Source organism: Andrographis paniculata, unplaced genomic scaffold (genome assembly GCF_009805555.1).
Source record: "Andrographis paniculata isolate CXL003 unplaced genomic scaffold, ASM980555v1 Contig51END, whole genome shotgun sequence".
Lineage (NCBI taxonomy): Eukaryota > Viridiplantae > Streptophyta > Magnoliopsida > Lamiales > Acanthaceae > Andrographis > Andrographis paniculata.
This window is the reverse complement of record NW_026137586.1, coordinates 1,751,507-1,771,284: the sequence shown is the minus strand read 5'-3', so window position 1 is coordinate 1,771,284 and position 19,778 is coordinate 1,751,507. Positions and strand designations below refer to the sequence as shown.

The following is a 19,778-nucleotide window of genomic DNA, read 5'->3' as shown; positions in this document are numbered from 1 at the left end:
TGATTTTGGTTAAGGGACTTTTCGGAGAAAATGAAAAGTAGGAGGATATAATAGTAATAATAATTATTGCCGCCGGTATACTTGGTGTGTATGTTCGACTCGAGCTCGAGTTCAAACTTTAGGACATGATTTTATGTTAGGAAAGATCTGGAGGTGTCGAGAGTTTAAACTTATAATTTTATAATGTGTTTGTTTGAGGATTTGGAATTTGAATTTGAATTGAGATTTGAATACTAAAAAAAAGTATAAATGTCTGAAAATCCTTCAAACAAATGCATCCTTAGCGTGACGAGTTGATTCCACACCTCTAGGACACTATTATTTAGAATGTGTTTGGTTGTTGTTCTGGTTTTTTCATGGCTGTTGTTGGTTACTGCAATATGTAGATAAATAAACAATGAATATTCTTCTAACATTAACATAATATATTTTGTTATTCTTTATTAATTGATATCTTATTATATTTATTTTATTGAAATATAATTTTTAAAATATTTTTTTATTTTTTTAATTATATATAAAAATTTAATTTAAAACTATCAATAATATATTTAATCTAAAAATAATGAAACAATATCATAATACAGTACTATCAATTTACTAAATTTTATTATTTTAAATATTCTGTCACTAATCAAATGTGACATATAATACATATTAAATATAAAATGAATATATGATATGATAGTTTAAAATAAATATATAATATGATATTTTTTAGAGAGAAAATACTATACATAAACACAACCAAACAAATCCTCTATATTTATAAAGAAAAAAAAGTTTAATGTTAATTTTATTTGTTTATTTTTAATATATATATATAAATTTTTGTGTTAAAATACTTCTTCGTCATGATAAGGAGTTCAAGTTATTGTAAATACGATAATTTAAAAAGATTATAATTAATAAATAATTAAAAAATTTATTAATAAAAGTAATATATATTTAAATTAATTTAAAATATGATTAAAATATATAATTATTTTTCAGAAATAAAAATAATATATTTAATGTGGAACAAAATGAGTAATATTTATATGAAATATATTAGTCTCACTATTTTTACTAAAATAAACAATTGATACTTTTGAATGAGACAAATGGTATAAAAAGTATTTGAGTCGGAACGGGCACAATATATTTTGGAATAAAGTTTAACAAGATACAACATTCATGCTTGGGTGATTATTTAATCTAATTAATTTTGTTTATTTTGATATTTTTATAAATAATGTATTATATAACCATTATACTTATTAGAAGTATATTTATTTATTTATTTATTTTTAATGCATTATTTATATGAAAAATTATCAAATAAAAATAAATACACCCATTTTATATGTTTATATATGCTGTGTCAAATAATAATTGATAGTATATATCTTTCTTACAGTAAAAAAATTATAAAAAGTAAATATAATTTTTGTTTAAAAGGAAAAATAATAATTTTATTATTATAACTAAATAAATAAATATAAATATAAGATGAAAATGGGGTATTATATAAAGTTACAACTTTAATGTGATATTCTCTTCATTTCATATAAAATGTTCTCAATTTTTATTTTTATCTATAACATAATTTTTTTAAATATAATTATATATTTTAATTTTATTTTAAATTTTATAATTTTATTAATTTTAATTAAATTATTTTAATTATTTTTATTAATATATTTTTAATTACTTATTTAAATTATACTGGAGTGTGTTTATTTAGTTCAAACTTCAAGTTTTTATATTTTGATTTTTTATTTTTAATTTTTTTTTATAAAATATTTCATTATCTATTATTTTAATATCAAATTTAAATTAAAAAAATACACGTAATTCTGTATAAAAAAGTATGAAATAAGATATTTAAATATAATTATATATTTTAAATTTTATTAATTTTAATTAAATTATTTAATTAATTTTATTAATTAAATAAAAAAATAAGATATTATATTAATTTTTAAATAAAATTATATATTTTAATTTTATTTTAAATTTTATAATTTTATTAATTTTAATTTAATTATTTAATTATTTTTATTAATATATTTTTAATTACTTATTTAAATTATACTGGAGTGTGTTTATTTAGTCCAAACTTCAAGTTTTTATTATTTTGATTTTGTATTTTTTAAAATTTTTTTTCTTACAAAATATTTTATTATATATTATTTTAATATCAAATTTAAATAAATAAATAAAATGCACGTAATTCTGTATGAAAAAGTATGAAATAAGATAAAAGTGGGAGGGTAGATATAAAGAGAGACGTACACATACATACATAAATAATACTAGTACATAATGAGTAGCGCCAATAAAAGTAATTATTGAAACAAACAACTGTTACACGACGTGGCATGACGTCACATCACACTATTGTCGGATATTGTAAGAACAACATATTAACGTGTTGAACTTTTGATGGTATTTGAGATCGGCTCGTTGAGAAGTTGATTCCGACTCTGAATTTATTTCTTAAAGAGATTCGAAGGGTGTGTTCGATTGGTGATTGGATTTTTAATATACTTTTTTTTTTCTCAAAAATATTAAGTTAAACACTTATTTTTTATTTTTATATTATATTCAAAATTAATTTTAAATTCAAAATATCACATCAACGTCTATTTATATCACATCATACAACTATTCAAATTCAAAATTTTTACTGTTGAAATTCCAATTCAAAATCCAAAAACACAACCAAAGTGAATTCTTTTTTTTTTTTTTTTAAACTCAATTCGTTAAAAAATACTCTCTTTGTCTGGGTGAATTTAGGGTGTGTTTGTTTGGGGGATTGGATTAGATTTTCACTATTCATCCAATTTTCCCTCCCCCAAAAATATCAAATCAAACACCTATTTTTTATTTTTTATATTATATTAAAAATCAATTTTACATTCAAAACATCACATCAACACCTATTTATATTACATCATACAAATATTCAAATTCAAAATTTTTACTATTTCAATCCCAACTCAAAATTCAAACTCTCAAACAAACACACCCTAACTACTTTTATTAATGGTTATAAGAAAAGTACATGCAATATATATAATATGTTTTTGGAGAATAAATAATTTATTTTTTTTATTATTTTAAATTTAAATTTAAATTATTTATTTACATAATTTTCAATAAAAATTAATTATTTTTTTCTTTTAAAATATTATATCAAAATATTATTTAAACAAAAAAATTAGATTAACACCGAATTTCAAATCAATTTCAAATCATAACTATTCGTACAACAGTTGAACTAAACAATAGTAATAATAATAATTTGAAGAGGAAAAAGAAATCTCTAATCCCATTTGTTTACTTTATCTTTATGTTTTGATTTTAACTTACTAATTTAGATATAATAATGTTTTATAAAATAAAAACAATCTATTCAATATAAAATTACGACAACAATATAATAAAATAAATAAATATCAAATTTTATATAACATAGTTGAAGTTTTTTTATTTTATGTCTTTTACAGGTAAGAAAAGAAAATTAAGGTTAATAATAATTTAAAAATAATAGCATAAGTTTTTTATTAAAATATATATATATTTTTTTTATTATACAGGATTTGTTCGCTTAGTTTTTTTTAGTGAAACGATTCCTAATAAATACTATTAATTATAATACAATATATAAACATATTAACATAATATAATATACATATATTTTATTCATTCAAAAAACTTCAACAATTCAATATAAAATACTTTATCCGTCTCATTAAAGAGGTTGTCATTTTTCAAAAAAAGTTATCATTTTCTAATTTAATAATTGTATCGACTAAACATAATAAATATTCTTTCAACATAAGCTATATTACATAGATGTATTACTTTTATACTATCTCCAAGTGAGTAATAATTATTAATTTTTTCTTTTATAATAAAAAACATACAAAAATATAATGATTTTTTACTTTAAAAAAAAAAGTGAGAATATTTTTCGATGACAACCCAAAAAAGAAATAAATATAGATTTAAAAGACGGATGAAGTATTATATTTTTATCTTTTTTACTCCGGCCTAATATAATACTAATATTAAAAAATCTACGTACAAAAAATAACGGTAACTTTTCAATGGGACGGAGAAAATATTATTTTTTATATTACCAATACAATTTTCATATATACTAAAAAAACACATTCATTCAAAAATACAAAATAAACAAATCCACAATTTCTAGAAAACTTAAAACAAGTATTTGTATATATAAATAATGGTAAAATAATAATAATAATAATAATAACTAGTAACGTTAAGTCTCCATTTCCCAGATCCATAACTAATTTCCATATGAATCCCTCCCTCAATCAGCATCACATTACATTACTCAAATCTCCATCTACAAATCCTTCACCATTAAATTACCAAACAATACCTCCCTAAACTTATTTCAAGACAATCCAAACTCGTTCGGGGGAGGCCGGAGGCACACCTGGACCTCGTGCTCCTCCGGCCCGGCCCGATATTTCGGAACTTTGATCTCGAGTATCGTCCCGCTCTCGTCGAAGTAGGCTTCCAGCTTCGCATTGTCCGGGATTCTCGTCGGGAGCGGGATTTCCCTCTTGAACTCCCCCGGCGGGCAGTGCTCGGGGGCCGGGTCGGTCAGCTTGAACGTGCGGTCGCATCTCACGATGAACGGCATGCACGCCGCACTCACCGACGAGATCTTAACCACGCCGTGCGTCACGTTGTTCCACCAATGGACTTTCACTCTCTCCCGATCGGTAAAAGGTAAAGTGACGAGTATTAAATACCCTTCCTCGTCCTCGTAAATCGTCTTCGCGGCGGTGACGGGTCCGTACGCTGCGTTCCGCATCACCCCGGTGAACTCGTGCAGCCATGACGGCTCGGCCGGGTGGAACTCGACGTCTTGATGTCGATCGGCGCTCCCGTTGAGGTTGTTGTTCAAGCAGCCGTCATCGTCGGAGAAGAATTCCTTCCGCTTTTTTTCTGCACCGTTTCCGTTCGCAACATTCGTTGTCTGAGTCGATAGATTTAGACCCGAATTATTCGCCGGCTTCTTCGTCGGAGGGTGTGTGTGGGTGTGGGTGTTGATCTTTAACGGGGCGAGCGGTCGTTCGAGCTCGAAATCGGTGTTCGGAAGGTTCCTCCATGTACTATAGTCTTTCGCATCGGACGGGATTGAGAAATTGAGATCTCGACCCGTCAGTTCCACCCATTTCTTCTGATCTTCATCGTCGAGTCCCATTAAATCGGGCGACGGAACTAATTCGATCCCGTGAAGGCACTGCGGATTCGACAGCCCCCTGTACTGCTTACGCTGCATTTTGTGCGATCGAACAAACCCTTTCTCGACGCTGAACGGAAAAGGACGCTCGCCCTGCCGGGAATGTCCATTCATGTAACTTCTCAACTGCATTTTCCCCAGCGAATTCTCCGGCCTCTCCTTAAAAATCCACATATATATATTCTCCATGTCGTGCTGCACGATGAAGGCGTCAAGCTGAAGATCATTCTTGTCGAAACCCGATATCCCATTACTGTCATGAACCACGCTACATTTCGATTTTTCCTTCAAAACCGGCTTGAAGTAGAACGTGAAAAAGAACCAAGCACCCCACACACTGTCCAATCTCTTGGCGCATTTCCGACCTATTTTAGGCAGATCGAGGAATTTATCCGAATCGTTAACTTGGTGTCCTCCAAGTCCAACATCAAGAATATCGAATGCATCGTGAAACGGTGGGGGAGGGCTTCTCTCTACAGACAACGGGAGATTAATGTCCGGCGGCCTCGAAAGAATGATCTGCCTGTTCATTTCCCGGTCGGGATCCTCGTGCCCCGCCGGAGCAATCGAATCCATCGACAAGAACGTTGATGGATGATAATTCTCAATAGTTAAGCTTGTCAACAGATCTTCCCCCATTTCCTAGGGTTCTAAAGTTCTCTATCAATTTCGTTTTAGATTCTAACAATCAGCAATTCCACCGTGTAAATTGAAATTACTGAAGAACCCTAAATCAAATTGGGGGCGACGCCTCTACAGAAGCCCTAAAATCAGGAACCCTAATTCTACCACAGCAGCAGCTCTCATCCTCATCGACACAGACAATCAACTAACTATTCAGCTCGAGATTAATTAGGGTTAGCAATAGCAATAAATTTCACAATCCGAACAAGGTGCAATCAATCAGAAGAGCAAATCTAGAACATAAAACCAGGCGAGATACCAATCTCTGCAGTCGATCAAAGGCTCCTCAAAGAAATGAAGAATTTATAAATAGAACGCGGAAAAAGCGCCAATAAACACAGGGATTTCGAGCTCGAAAATTACCTTACGGTGGAAATCCACCCAACGAAGAAGAAGATCTTGATGGGACAATGCTCCGTCTGTGGGCAATGTGATGGATGACGAACTGATGATATTTACTTACCAAAATGGTCAAATTTTGCGGTTCGGGAAAATGGAGAATTCTCAATTAAGTCCTCATAATTTTGATTTTTATTATTCACTCATCCAAGTTTCATATAGTTTTCAATTAAGTCCTCAGAGTTGCATTACATTTTTAAAATAGTTATGAATAATACTTTTTTTTTTTTTTTTTGCAATTACACTGTATTTGTTTGTCCAAAAAATTTTCACTTAGACTGTTCCTAATATATACAATATAATATATGTTGGTTGGCTTTCATACAAATAAATAGATAATGTGTATTTCTGTTAATTGACGGTTAACTAACATGGTATTAGAACCAAACTGAAATGTTCAGTATTCGTATAATACATCGGAATTGGGCCGGTGCTAAGCCAATTCTCATGGATGAATCTGTGTCATGTTATTCAATATTGAATAGACTACTCATGTCAATAATATACATATTCTTTTTGAAAGCTCTATTGAAAGAACTCTAAAGTAAAGCGTACTTGCCCTAAAGTAATTTGAGGATAGATGATCCCGGAAGTCTGTCAAGGTGCACATAAGTGAGGACAAAAGCGCGTTGAAATGACTCGTATTGATTTGTGAAGCCAAACTATAATCCCGACACCTCTAACTTTGCGTAACTTGCGGACTGGAGTGTCACTGTTCGAGTCCCACATATATATTAATCAAATAATAACGACATAATTTGATTATAAAAATCTAATATAACTAAAATATCTCAACAATATACATTTTATTCTCTCAAAACACAATTTCTTATGCTTCAAATTTTTTTTTTTTTTATTTTTTTATTTTTTAAAGACACTAACCAAACACACCCACGATTATGAATTATTATTATTTTGTTATTTTTAATTGGTCAAACATATAGTATTAATTGTTTTAAAAAATATGAACCATTATAATTACTCTCAAATTTACACTTATTTGAATCATTATAAAGACACTAGCTTACACATCAATAAAGAGTCTTTACATACTAATTATGTGTTTGTTTGGGGCTTTGGATTTTGAGTTGGGATTTAAATAGTAAAAATTTTGAATTTGAATAGTTGTATGATGTGATATAAATAGGTATTAACGTGATATTTTGAATGTAAAATTGATTTTTAATATAATATAAAAAATAAAAAATAAGTGTTTGATTTGATATTTTTAAGAGAAAAAAATAGAATGAACAGTGGATTGGAAATCCAATTCCCAAAACAAACACACCCAGTGTCATCCAATACTATTAAAAAACAATATAATTAACTCCACAATAAATAAATATACTTTTAAAGTGTATGAATTTTCAAATAATTGTTTATAACACATATCCCACTTGAAAAATTTGCATTATTTTCTTTGTGATTTAAGAAATGTGCATTGCTATTTGAATAGTTTGTATTATTTTTCTTTTATAGTCTTAGAAAGATGCAATCTTTCCTTATTTTTGTGTTTATATATCAATTTGAATATAAACGAATCAAAACAAATTTTAAACTTAAAACTTTGTATTTAATGAAAAATAAAAGCGAAACACAAACAACAAGAACAATACAGAGGATTAGCCCCTATCACATCCTTATTGTTCAAAATGGATTGTAGAGATTACCTCGACTACGGCTCGGCAAAGAACAACCACAAATAGTCTAAAACTCACAAAATAGATCGATTCCTATCTGAATCAAATGAAATTTGTTGTCCACCAAGAATACACCGTAGAACTCCGTGAATCTCTCATCTAACACACTAAAAGAACTATCATACACAATCTATGGAAAAAAATTCACATTAAACCCTCAATCAACACTAAGTGAGAGGAAAAAGATGAGCAAAGATAAAGAATATACAATCGCAATGGAATGTTCTGGAACCGAAAAATAAAAAAGAGGGGCGGCGCATATAGCATTATATACACATGGACGGCTCTAGTCACGAGCAAGAAAAATGCCCGCCCAGGGCCCAATATAAATAGGGGGTCTGTTATATATTTATGTTATATATGTATAATTTTTATGTATATAACTTATTTGATATATGTAAATATTATTCTATTCGTCCCGGCTACGGTGTCATTTTTATTGTAGACATGAAAATTTAAGAGGAATATAATTAGTAAATAATTAAGAATGTATTAGTGAAAATAATTATCGTATAATAAAAATATTTTTATATTAAGATTAAGATAACTAATTAGTTTAATTAAATTTAAAAATTATAAATTAAAATTTAAAATAGATTAAAGTGTATATTTTTATTTTTATTTTTTAAAAAAGTGACACTAAGTGAGATAAAGGGAATAAAAAATATATATAATTTTGTGGTACAAAAGTGGATCTTTAATAATGAAGTTTTGAGTTCAAACCCCCGGTGCTTCGAAAATATTTAATTTTCATCTAAGAAAATGATTTTATATAGTTATTTATTTTTAGTATAGATAAAAAATATTATTTATATATTAAATATTTATAATAAAATAAAATAAAAAATTCATATCTAGAAAACAAGCAACTTCATGTTAGATTTTTTGAACACATTTATGAATTGTTTGATTAAGATATTTTTCCCTAATTTTTTTTTTTACAAGTTAACGTTTATTTTTAAAAATATTATATTTAATATATATATTTAAAATATTACATTGAATCAATTACTTTAATTTTAAAATATTAAAAATCATATTTATTTTATTATATATAACACGGACATATTGAAAAAAAACAAGGTTATGTAAATAAAAAATATGTACAATAGTAATTAATTCCACGTAGATGTGTTTGAAAACTTCGGACAAAACATACGCGTGTACTTAGACAACAACAGCTTCCATTATTTACATTTCCGCCTTTATGTTTTATACATATTAAAAATAAAATAAAAAATCTAAACTTTAAAATAAATATATATATTTTTAATAAATTTAAATAGTTTATAAGTTCCAATTTATTTGCCAATTTTTATTATGATATGGCCTTTTAGGTGGGATAATGTTTTATAGCTATTTGATCATTTTGTCCTTTTTTTTTTTAATTTTATAAATTGTATTGGTACGAATGAAATATATATATATATAAAATTTTAAAAAGTACAAATATCTTTAGAAAATAAAATAATAAATAATAACAAATAAATTGAGACATAATAATATAATATATTTGAATGTCTTTTTTATTTTATTTTATTGTAACATGCATACTCTGAAGACTAATAAAAAGACAAAGGGTAACCATTTAAATAAAATAAAAAAAAATTAATTAATTAATTAATAATTCAATACAAAATATTATTTTTATAATACAAACATATTTTTTATATCTAATATTAAAAATAAATTCATCCAAAAATGAACTAACACTTACTTTATATTTATTAAAAAAGACAATTGATTGGTGTGTTTGTTTTGTGAAATGGTTTAATGAATTTTTGTTTTTTTACGCGAGTATAAGAAATTGCTTAAGTAATACCAAAAAATAAATATATACTCTTTACATCTCATATTTATCTATTCATTTATTTTTTGCACGGACTTTTAGAAATATTAGTATTATATTGAGATGTAGTAGAAATAAAATTAAAAAGATTAAATTAATCTTATTAGTATTGTACGATATAAATGTAATGATATTGTGTAATATATTGTAAATTGGAATGATATTTGTAATGTTGGGCAATTACTAAAAAAAAATAAATAGATTGTTAAGAGACAGATCAAAATAAAAAAATAAATAAATTATTAATGAACGGAACGATTATAATATACTATTAATTTTGAAGGAAAAATATGTGTATGTATATTTTTTTCTATAATTTTTTTGAAAAAAGAACACACTCGATATGTTCGTACAATAAAATTGATAAAAATAAATATATTTTAGAAAGGATTGAAGGAGAGAGAAATAACAGTACTCCATTATTGTTGTTGGTGTGTGTTTAAGTGGATTTGGATTCCATAAAATTTGATTTGAATTTTTATTTAAATAATATTTTATAAAAGTATAGAATTTATTTGTCTATTTTTTTTTTTTCCTAATGCTCAATATATAAATTTTTATTTTTTCACAAAAGTTAATATTTAATATAAAATTTTATGTTATATTATTGACACTACTCTTTTTATACATATATATATATATTTTTTGAAAAATACAAAGTTCATATAATAAAATTTTGAATTTTTTTTTTACTATTATAATTTTATCTTTTTCTATAAGATATTATTTACATCGAATTTTCAAATACAAACCAAAAGAGTCCTTCATAATATTTTAAAATTGTAGCTAAAATATCTAAGCGACTGCTTCCATCTCACCAGGTCAGCTGTCCTCTCCCTCACCCAAAACCACACACACATACATATTATATTATATATATATATATATATAAATACTCATAACATTAAATAATAATTCAACACAACTTGTTAAAGTGTCATTGCTTTTGTTTACTAGAAAAATTCAACTTGATTATTTGTTACTCTTCTTTTTAAAATTTAACACTTCTTTAGAGTCAATTGGATCCATAAAAATAAATAAATAAACAATTTTACTGCCCAAATTCAACTCACGCAATATTCTCTTCATATCATTATTTAAATAATTTAATTTTAATATAAATAGGTGTTGATGTAATATTCTGAATATACAATTAATTTTTAGTATAATATAAAAAATAAAAAATAGAGATTTAATTTAATATTTTTGAAAAAAAAAAGAGATAGGTCAGTGTATTTAAAATCCAGTCCCAAGCAAAGTTTGAATAATCATCTTCAACACTCAACCGTATTTATATAGAGACAGATAGATACATACAAATATGTAAATGTAAAGGAGCAGCGGTGACCTGACCTTCTGCCACCACTTCCACGGCGGCGCACGGCGGCCAGAGCATTCGTATAAGACAGCAATGGGTCAGGGGCTAAGCTGCAGAGCAAGTGACGAGCACGAGCTACTTGCTGCAATCCACCATGGCGATTTGGAAACCGTTGAGGAATTTCTACAAACAGATTCAAGTTCAACCATTAATCTCCATCGCTCCGCAGCCTATGATCGCAACTCTTTTCTGCATATCGCCGCTGCTAATGGCAAAATCGAGGTGAGAATTCGTTCATTTGTTGCTTTTCCATTCATCATCTTCTTCGTCTTCATAGTTCACTCTGTTTTTGCTTTTTCCCCTTCGAAACCCTAATGCTTCGTATTTTGTGAATTTTAGATCCTTTCGTTGCTCCTCGACAAATCAATCAAGCCTGATTCATTGAATCGACACAAGCAGGTCACGATTGATGAATGTAATTGGATTTTGATTTGGATTTTTGATGGCTTGTTGAGGTATTTGACGACTGATTTGTGCAGACGCCATTGATGTTGGCTGCTACGAACGGGAAGCTCTCCTGCGTTGAAAAGCTGATTGAAGCTGGAGCCAATGTATGTATGCTTTAATTTCCATTCAATTCATAGAGCAGTTCAAACAATTTAGATGAAGCAAATCATATAATTCTAGCGATTCCAATTAACCTGAAAATTTTGGGAGCAGATTCTGATGTTTGATTCAGTAAATGGAAGAACGTGCTTGCACTACGCCGCCTACAACGGCCACTCCGATTGTCTTCAGGTCATTCTATCGGCGGCAAGAGATTCTCCGGTTGCCAATTCTTGGTAGGCTATGCTTATACGCTTTTGTAGCTTAATTCATATTATCTCCATCATTCAAATATATTCTAATTTTTTTTTATTTTTTTGTCATACAAAATTATTTTTGTTTTTAGTAACAAAATCCTACTTTTTTCTACTTTTTCTTTACCCAAAAAAAATAAAAGTTTTTATCTTTACATAATTTTTTTTTTAATTTGTGTCGGTCAAATGAGCATACAGTTAGATCACGGAGGGAGTAATATATAAATAAATAAACGATTCATACCCTTTAAAGAAGAGCTTTTATGTGAAACGGTTATTTAACACAGTATTAGAGTCGGGACGTCCCAACATTGTTTACGTGCAAGATTCGTATGTGACGTAAATTGTACATGAGGTAAATGTAATGTTTGACTCTATAATAATTTCTCTTTCTCAATTTAAAGTAATATTTTTATCATTTCGTTTATCCCACTTCAAAGGATTTATTTTCTATTTTTTTAAAAAAAAAAATCATAAATTAATACAAAAATATTTTTAGTTAAATTACAAACATACCAATATATATACAATTATTTTATACATAAAAAAAGTTGGCAAAAATATAAAAAATTCTTACATACTTTTAGTAAAATGCTATTATTTCTTAATCTGCGCTGCAAAATTACAAATGACCCTTTGATTGGGACAGGAGGGAGTATATAAATAAATATATTATACATATCTCTTAAGTTTTAAATTTTTAGGTGAGAATTTATCGCTTTGATGGAACATAAATATGTATCGATTGTTCCGTATCATTGCATTGTTCTATTCGAATTTTTCAAGAGATTTGGCAAATTGAAGTTCATTTTGAGATAAAATTTGCAGGGGATTTTCTCGGTTTGTGAACGTTAGAGACGGCAAAGGGGCGACGCCTCTGCACTTGGCTGCACGGAGGAGTCGCCCCGAATGCGTTAATGTGCTATTGAACAATGGAGCTCTCGTTTGCGCCACAACCGGTAGATACGGGTAATCTTCTGACCTATGATTCATATGTTATTCGATTTTGTCTTGTTCGATTTCTTATTAGATCTTTTCGATACCATCGACAGGTTTCCGGGAAGCACTCCTCTTCATTTGGCTGCAAGGAGCGGTTCTATCGACTGTGTTAGGGCTTTGCTCGCTTGGGGCGCCGATCGACTTCAGATGGACAATGCAGGGTACGTTTTTTCTTCGATGTCCGAAGTAATAAATGACAATTGAGGTTGAATCAACGGAAATTCTTGCTCATTGAGCTATAACGTCGCGTAGAAATTTGTGTTGATTTAATAGCGTTGAGTAATTTTGTGATATTCGGGTAATTTGATTTAGGCGAATACCGTATATGGTTGCTTTGAAGCATCACCATAGAGAATGCGCGGCTCTATTGAATCCATCGTCCGCGGAGCCTCTCATTTGGCCATCGCCTCTCAAGTTTATTAGTGAACTTAATCATGATGCGAGAGCGCTCCTCGAGTGCGCTCTCATGGAGGCGAATAAGGAACGGGAAAAGGAGAAGGTGATCGCGAAGGGAACCGTTCATCCGTTGCCATCTTCGGTAGAATACGGGATCGACGACAATGCATCCGAGGTTAGTGTTTTCTCGACATCGAAATATGTTCGTTCATAAGAAAATAGTTACAGTGCTGACCGAGACAAATCAGCATAATGTTGATTTTCCATAGTCATTGTATGGTTTCGATTAACACAGTAAAGATACGTTGTGTTAATTGAAATAATATGATGAAAGTTCGTATTTATGATATACGGACATATTTACTGGGCTGGAATCAATTATAGTATCTGGGGTATAGATAGTTCTACTCCATCCGTCCCATAAAAAGGATGTCAGTTTTTTAATTTTTGTCAGTCTCAAAATAAATTTAATATTGTACTATCTACTAACATAATAAATATTTTACAATTTACGATATATTACACAAATGTCATTAATTTTATACTTCGTTTGTCCTAATTCAAAGTACCATTTTTACCATTTTCATGTGTCCCATTTTAAAATATTTCTTTCATAGAAAAATAATCATACACTGATACCAAGATACCCTTAATTTTTACTTAAATTACCAACATAATATTACACGTACAATTACTTTATACATAAAATCAAACGGCAAAAATGTTAAAATCTCTTACACACTTTTACTGACTAATACAATATTATTATTTCTTAATATGGAGGGAATATTATTATTTTCTGTTTTTTTTTTTACTACAAACCAATAAAATACTAATATTAAAAAATCTACGTGCGAACGAAAAGCAAATGATATATTCTTTTCACGGGATGAAAGTAGTATTAGTTTTATTTGCTGCATTTGTATCATATTAGCGTAACTTGTATGTTGTCTTCAATTCACCGATGCGTTGTCAGCAATTGTAATTCCCGTCTCTTGTATAATATCATTTTGAATAGCGCGACAATATTTTCAATCATTTCGATTTAACACTTTACAACGGTCTTTTACACAGGCGAGCGACGCCGATCTATGCGGCATATGCTTCGACCAAACATGCGCCATCCAAGTCGAGGAATGCGGCCACCAAATGTGCGCGCAATGCACGCTCGTCTTGTGCTGCCACAACAAGCCCGACCCAACCACCGCCTCCCCGTCCGTACCCGTCTGCCCTTTCTGCAGGAGCAACATCGTGAAACTGGTCGTTGTCGCGAAGGCGAAACCCGAGACCGATAAAGAACAAGAACCCGGTTTTTCAAAGCCTCGGAAATCTTGGCGAGGCAGGAATTCGGGCGAGGGAAGCAGCAGCTTCAGAGGTTTATCGGCGATAGGTTCGTTCGGCAGAATGGGCCGCGGCTCGGGCAGAATTGTGGCCGAGAACGAATGGCTCGACAAGGTACAACGTGTGGCTTGAGATTTTGTGGCTGGAATATGAAGAGGCCATTGTTTTCGTTGCATTGATCTTTGGTTGTGTGTACATTGTATTGATATTGTGTATGTATACATACTTTGATTGGTGTGGATTTGGATAATAAGCAAATGGATACTTGCAGGTTTGTGTGGATTTGTTGTTCTTGATTAGATTGGTTTGTATGAATTCCTTTTTTTTATTATTATTATTTTAATTGCAAAAAAAATCAAATTAAATATTCTCTTTTTTCCAAAACTATAATTTTGGCTGTGTTGGGTAAAAAGTATGGAAAAAAGACCTTGTGAGTGTACTAATTTTTTAGTGGCAATTGTAATAATAATGTAAAAGTAAGGTACTTTTGTAATGATACGATTATTTATGAAAATAAGATTATTGCTTTGGGACGGACAAAAATAGTAAATAGGACTATTGTTTTGAGACGGACAAAAATAGTAAATAGGACTATTGTATTGGAACGGAGAGAGTATTGTGTTTCTTTTTATTAGTTTTGAAAGAAATTTGGTTTAAATTTTGTATTAAAATAGTGTTCGATGAAATCTTTGTAAGACAACAAAATAAAATGTTTTTTTTTTTCAAACAATACAGAAACCAAATAATAGAAAACTTGATGGTTTGGAGCAAAGAAGCACACTTGATTATCGGTGGGCTTGGATTTTTTCAGGACTCTTGAGCAATAAATAAATTATAAATCATATAAATATACAATTAAATTGTACTTTAAAAAAAGAAAAAATTTGATTAAAATTAAAATTTAAATTTAAATTTTAGAATTAGATTTGAATAACCGTAGAGAATAAAAAATATATAAACAATATTTGAAATATAGTTTCAAAATTTCATAGATATAAAAAATATCCAATAATAATTTGACAAAAATTAAAAAATATGAATCCCTCTTATACTTGGAGATCCGCAACCATTTTTATATTGCACAAAAACTCACTCATCACTACTTTTTAATTTAAAATAAAAAGTTATCACAAGAATAAATAAACGTTTAATCAAAATTTAATTTCACTATTAATATAATATCACTTTCCCTTGAATTTAATTTCCCTATCTTTCCTACTCTGACATTCAATCTGAGCCGTTGATTACTAGAAACCCTATAGATGATGATGCAGTAAAAAAAAATCAAAGTCGATCCGGGAATAACTTATTGATGTGCGATTGCTTGTTCTCCACGTAAGGTGGGACAAAACAATCATACAAAATGCAATCAAGAGATACAGCGATGCGCTGTCGTAACAGAAGTAGAAGAAAATCGAACAAGTCAATCCAACACAACACTTGGCAGGATAAGATTCTAAATCTAAATCTAATCAAGTTATGGAATTACAAGATAGATGAATAGATAATATACTTGTTCTTTTACTTACACGTAGCTGCGCACCAAACGGTCATAACTGTCAATAAACAATCGATACCAGCACTATATATATATATATATATATTTTTATATACACAGGTAGCAGCCACAGTATTGAATTTGAAAAGCACATCGTATGCTATTTAACAGTACACAGTATTATTGTAAACAACACATTGTATTATTATTATAATACAAATACAACACATATATACTCTTATATAGCATACATGTAATTACAAACAAACAACACATGTCTTTATTACACACGTGTTGTATATAATAAAAATACATGACTCAATAAAACTAACCCCCAATGCGTTCAAATTGCGAATAAATTTTCAAATCTCAATTTCTAAATCCATTTTAAAAGTTTATTTTTATTATTTTTCAAGTTAAATATAAGAAAAATAAATATATTTGTAATTTTAGAAGTTTAGTATATTTAGGAGTTAGACGCAGAGTTTATGAAATCATAAGGAAATTTGACGCAATTTTAAAAGTACAAAAAATTTGGCGCAATTCCATAAAACCACAAGTGAATTTTATGCAATTTAGCATTATATCCACATCAACTACTCACAAATTTTAAACATACAAATTTCTAAAAACTTCATTCAAAGAAACGTCACATCTTATTATATATCAAACATTTTCCTATTCCAAAAATTTTTCAATACTCGAAAACTTCCATCACAATTAGGAAGGGATAAATTTACCGAACATACCGAAATACCGATTTATTATGCCGTATCGTGTTAAAAATACTAAAAATTTTGATACGGTACGATATCGGTATAAATTTTCGAAAAATTCAATATTTCGGTATGATACTGTACCGATATTATTTTTATTAAATAATTTAATTATTAATATAAATAATAATTATTAATATTTTTTTAAATTATAACAAAAAAATACGTAAACTATTGAAAATTTATTGGTTTTTTCATAATATATATACTAGTATCTACCAAAATCAAAATTTTCGATATAAACGGTATATACCAGTATCGTATAAAAATTGAAATTTTTGGTATAAACGGTATATATCGGTACCGTACTGAAAATTTCGGTATACCAAAATTCGTTATATTGAAACTTTCGGTACGATACCGGTATGTATTTTAGTCATACCGAAAAGTTCGGTACGTTATCAGTATCGACCAATATTTTTGGTACGGTACGAAATGCTATCTCTTATCAAAACAGAGCCTAGTTTATTCTTTCAGAAAATCATTGCAAGAAATTAAAAGAGTGGGCAGCCCCAGATGCCTGAATTATCCAGAAACTAGAGCCGAACACGATAAAAATGACCTAGTAAGCTTTTTCACTAGCCTTCGGCGATCAAGAAAGCAAAGATCACAGAATCCTAATCAGGCGTACTCGTGAGATTGATTATTCGCTGCGAGGCCTAGCCTAGTTATTAAGTTAAACACACTACCCTGTGTAATTGTCTTAATCTAAAATTCAAGACCTGTCCAAGAATTTCTCAAGTTTAAATAATTAAATCACATCTGATAATCTGATTCAATTTCATAATTAAAAGGCACCAATTGAAAATTCCCAATGTCAATATTTTACTCAAAGCAACAAAGTAAAAGAATATTCAAAACTTCAATATGGTCTTGAATCCCCAATCTAGCATTAGCATTGAATCCAGGAATAAACTAGAGTGTTCTAAATGAAACCTCTCACAATTAATTCAAGAGATGTTACGGACTCTACTGTTTGGTGTCGGCTTTCTTTTTCTGCCAAAGCCTATCGAGTGCACTGTCAGCATCACCCTGCAACATAAAATCGAAAATCCCATAAAAAGCCACTCCACTAGAAGTCACAGTGAGAAAGTTGAGCAACAAAATCAAGATCTAGGTAGTCTCAAACACAGCAAATAAAATGATACTTTATCAATAGATCCAATAAATGAATCCCCTGCTGTGAACTAAACTACTATATGATAAAATTTAAATTCCAAGAGTTTATGTCTAGCCACAGGGCCTTTATGTTATTAACTAAAAATAACTCTTTCTTGGTCTGAACTCTGTACAAACAACTCTTTTCAGTTGTAGAAACTGCTTGATCAAAATAATCGTATATTGTCCAGGCATGAACTCCCTAGTATATGAAAATCAATTTAGAAGCATAATTTGAAATTATAAAAACATAAAAATAAAAAATAAAAATGATAATGCCTTAGATATCGGTGAGAAATATAACCACAAAGTAACATTACCTGCGCACGAATAAATCCACAAAGAGCAAAGGTGGAGAATTGGCCAGTGTATCGGCCAGTCTCGTCCAAATGCCCAACATTGATCTGGACAGAAGCATGATCCTTGGAGGTGATCAGCCTATTTGTGGCCGAGCTGCAACAATGCACACATAAGAGACAATCAGGTATGAGCTCATTGTAAGAATTGAAAATGGTTTTCTGAAATGTCTGATGCCATGTTCATCATATGGATTAACCAAATCACAGGTCGCATTACAAACAAATATAATACACATACCACTTCCTGGGGATATAGAGATCCATGTTTTGTCCCTCCTCATTCTGCATCTTTGCCGACTCCTTTCTCTTTCAGAAATTCAGAGTTAAAACACCTGATTCAATAACATATTTGCTGTCAAATTCACAGTACTGAAATCCAATTAATAAGGTAAATGTAGTTATTCAAGAATTCCATAAGAAAATGTTTCAAACAACCTCTTCGCAACATTCAACACTGTACAAAACACCAAATACAACCAATATTTTCAATTGCAAAAAGTTCAAACGCAAAACAAAACCAAATAACAAGTAAACACACCCGACAGCAAGGACAAACCGGACATAAATCAACAACCTTTAAACGAAAAGGCTGGGCCGCATTAACACTCAACCAAATATTCCCAAAACAAACGATTCATCGATAATGTTATACTCCGTTCGCTAGACTTATCCAAGAATTACTTAATTAATTCTCAAAACTATCAGCGGATCCACAAATAAAACACGAAGATGTGGTCCAAATTCAGTTCATCGCTAATCTCAGGAAGTACCTTCTGCGCACAGCCACACAATGCGCAACTCCATACAAAGGAATCATTACAAACTAGAATAAAATTAACGCAACCAACTCTCAGGGGAAAAGCAAGAGAACCAAAACAAACAAAAAACGCCATATTTGATCATCCAACAAGAGAAGATATTCGTAATCGATGCAGAGAGATGCGTACCGGGAGGGAGATGGAGATTACTGCTGCAGAGGACTTGCGGCGGCTTCGGCTTCAGAGTTTATACCAACTCCTAAACCCTAGAAATAAATAAAATAAAATCGCCAATTGTTTACGAAAATAAAATAAAATAAAATATAAATTGAAAATGTTTTGGGCCGACCTTATTATTACCATCAATCCACATACATCTGAAAGGCCTTGTATAGAAGTAAAATGAACTTT

The 19,778-nt window shown here is 29.5% G+C and overlaps 3 protein-coding genes across 3 annotated transcripts; 1 reads left to right on the top strand and 2 right to left on the bottom strand.

The window, feature by feature from the left end:
• Nucleotides 1–4,148: 4,148 nt before the first annotated feature.
• LOC127253815 (uncharacterized) lies at nucleotides 4,149–6,404 on the bottom strand. The gene has a single exon (XM_051278588.1). It carries the CDS (start codon nucleotides 5,909–5,911, stop codon nucleotides 4,415–4,417), a length of 1,497 nt encoding a protein of 498 aa, XP_051134545.1. The 5' UTR covers nucleotides 5,912–6,404; the 3' UTR covers nucleotides 4,149–4,414.
• A 4,799-nt stretch (nucleotides 6,405–11,203) lies between these two features.
• On the top strand, nucleotides 11,204–15,092 carry LOC127253513 (putative E3 ubiquitin-protein ligase XBAT31). The gene is made up of 8 exons (XM_051278144.1): nucleotides 11,204–11,504; nucleotides 11,622–11,681; nucleotides 11,762–11,833; nucleotides 11,943–12,064; nucleotides 12,911–13,051; nucleotides 13,135–13,242; nucleotides 13,394–13,652; nucleotides 14,552–15,092. The coding sequence occupies exons 1-8, from the start codon at nucleotides 11,316–11,318 to the stop codon at nucleotides 14,948–14,950; spliced, it is 1,350 nt and encodes a 449-aa protein (XP_051134101.1). The 5' UTR covers nucleotides 11,204–11,315; the 3' UTR covers nucleotides 14,951–15,092.
• A 2,761-nt stretch (nucleotides 15,093–17,853) lies between these two features.
• LOC127253721 (40S ribosomal protein S21-2-like) lies at nucleotides 17,854–19,657 on the bottom strand. The gene is made up of 4 exons (XM_051278447.1): nucleotides 19,557–19,657; nucleotides 18,848–18,941; nucleotides 18,571–18,703; nucleotides 17,854–18,124 (listed from the first exon to the last, which is right to left on the bottom strand). The coding sequence occupies exons 2-4, from the start codon at nucleotides 18,895–18,897 to the stop codon at nucleotides 18,062–18,064; spliced, it is 246 nt and encodes an 81-aa protein (XP_051134404.1). The 5' UTR covers nucleotides 18,898–18,941; nucleotides 19,557–19,657; the 3' UTR covers nucleotides 17,854–18,061.
• Between the last annotated feature and the right edge of the window lie 121 nt (nucleotides 19,658–19,778).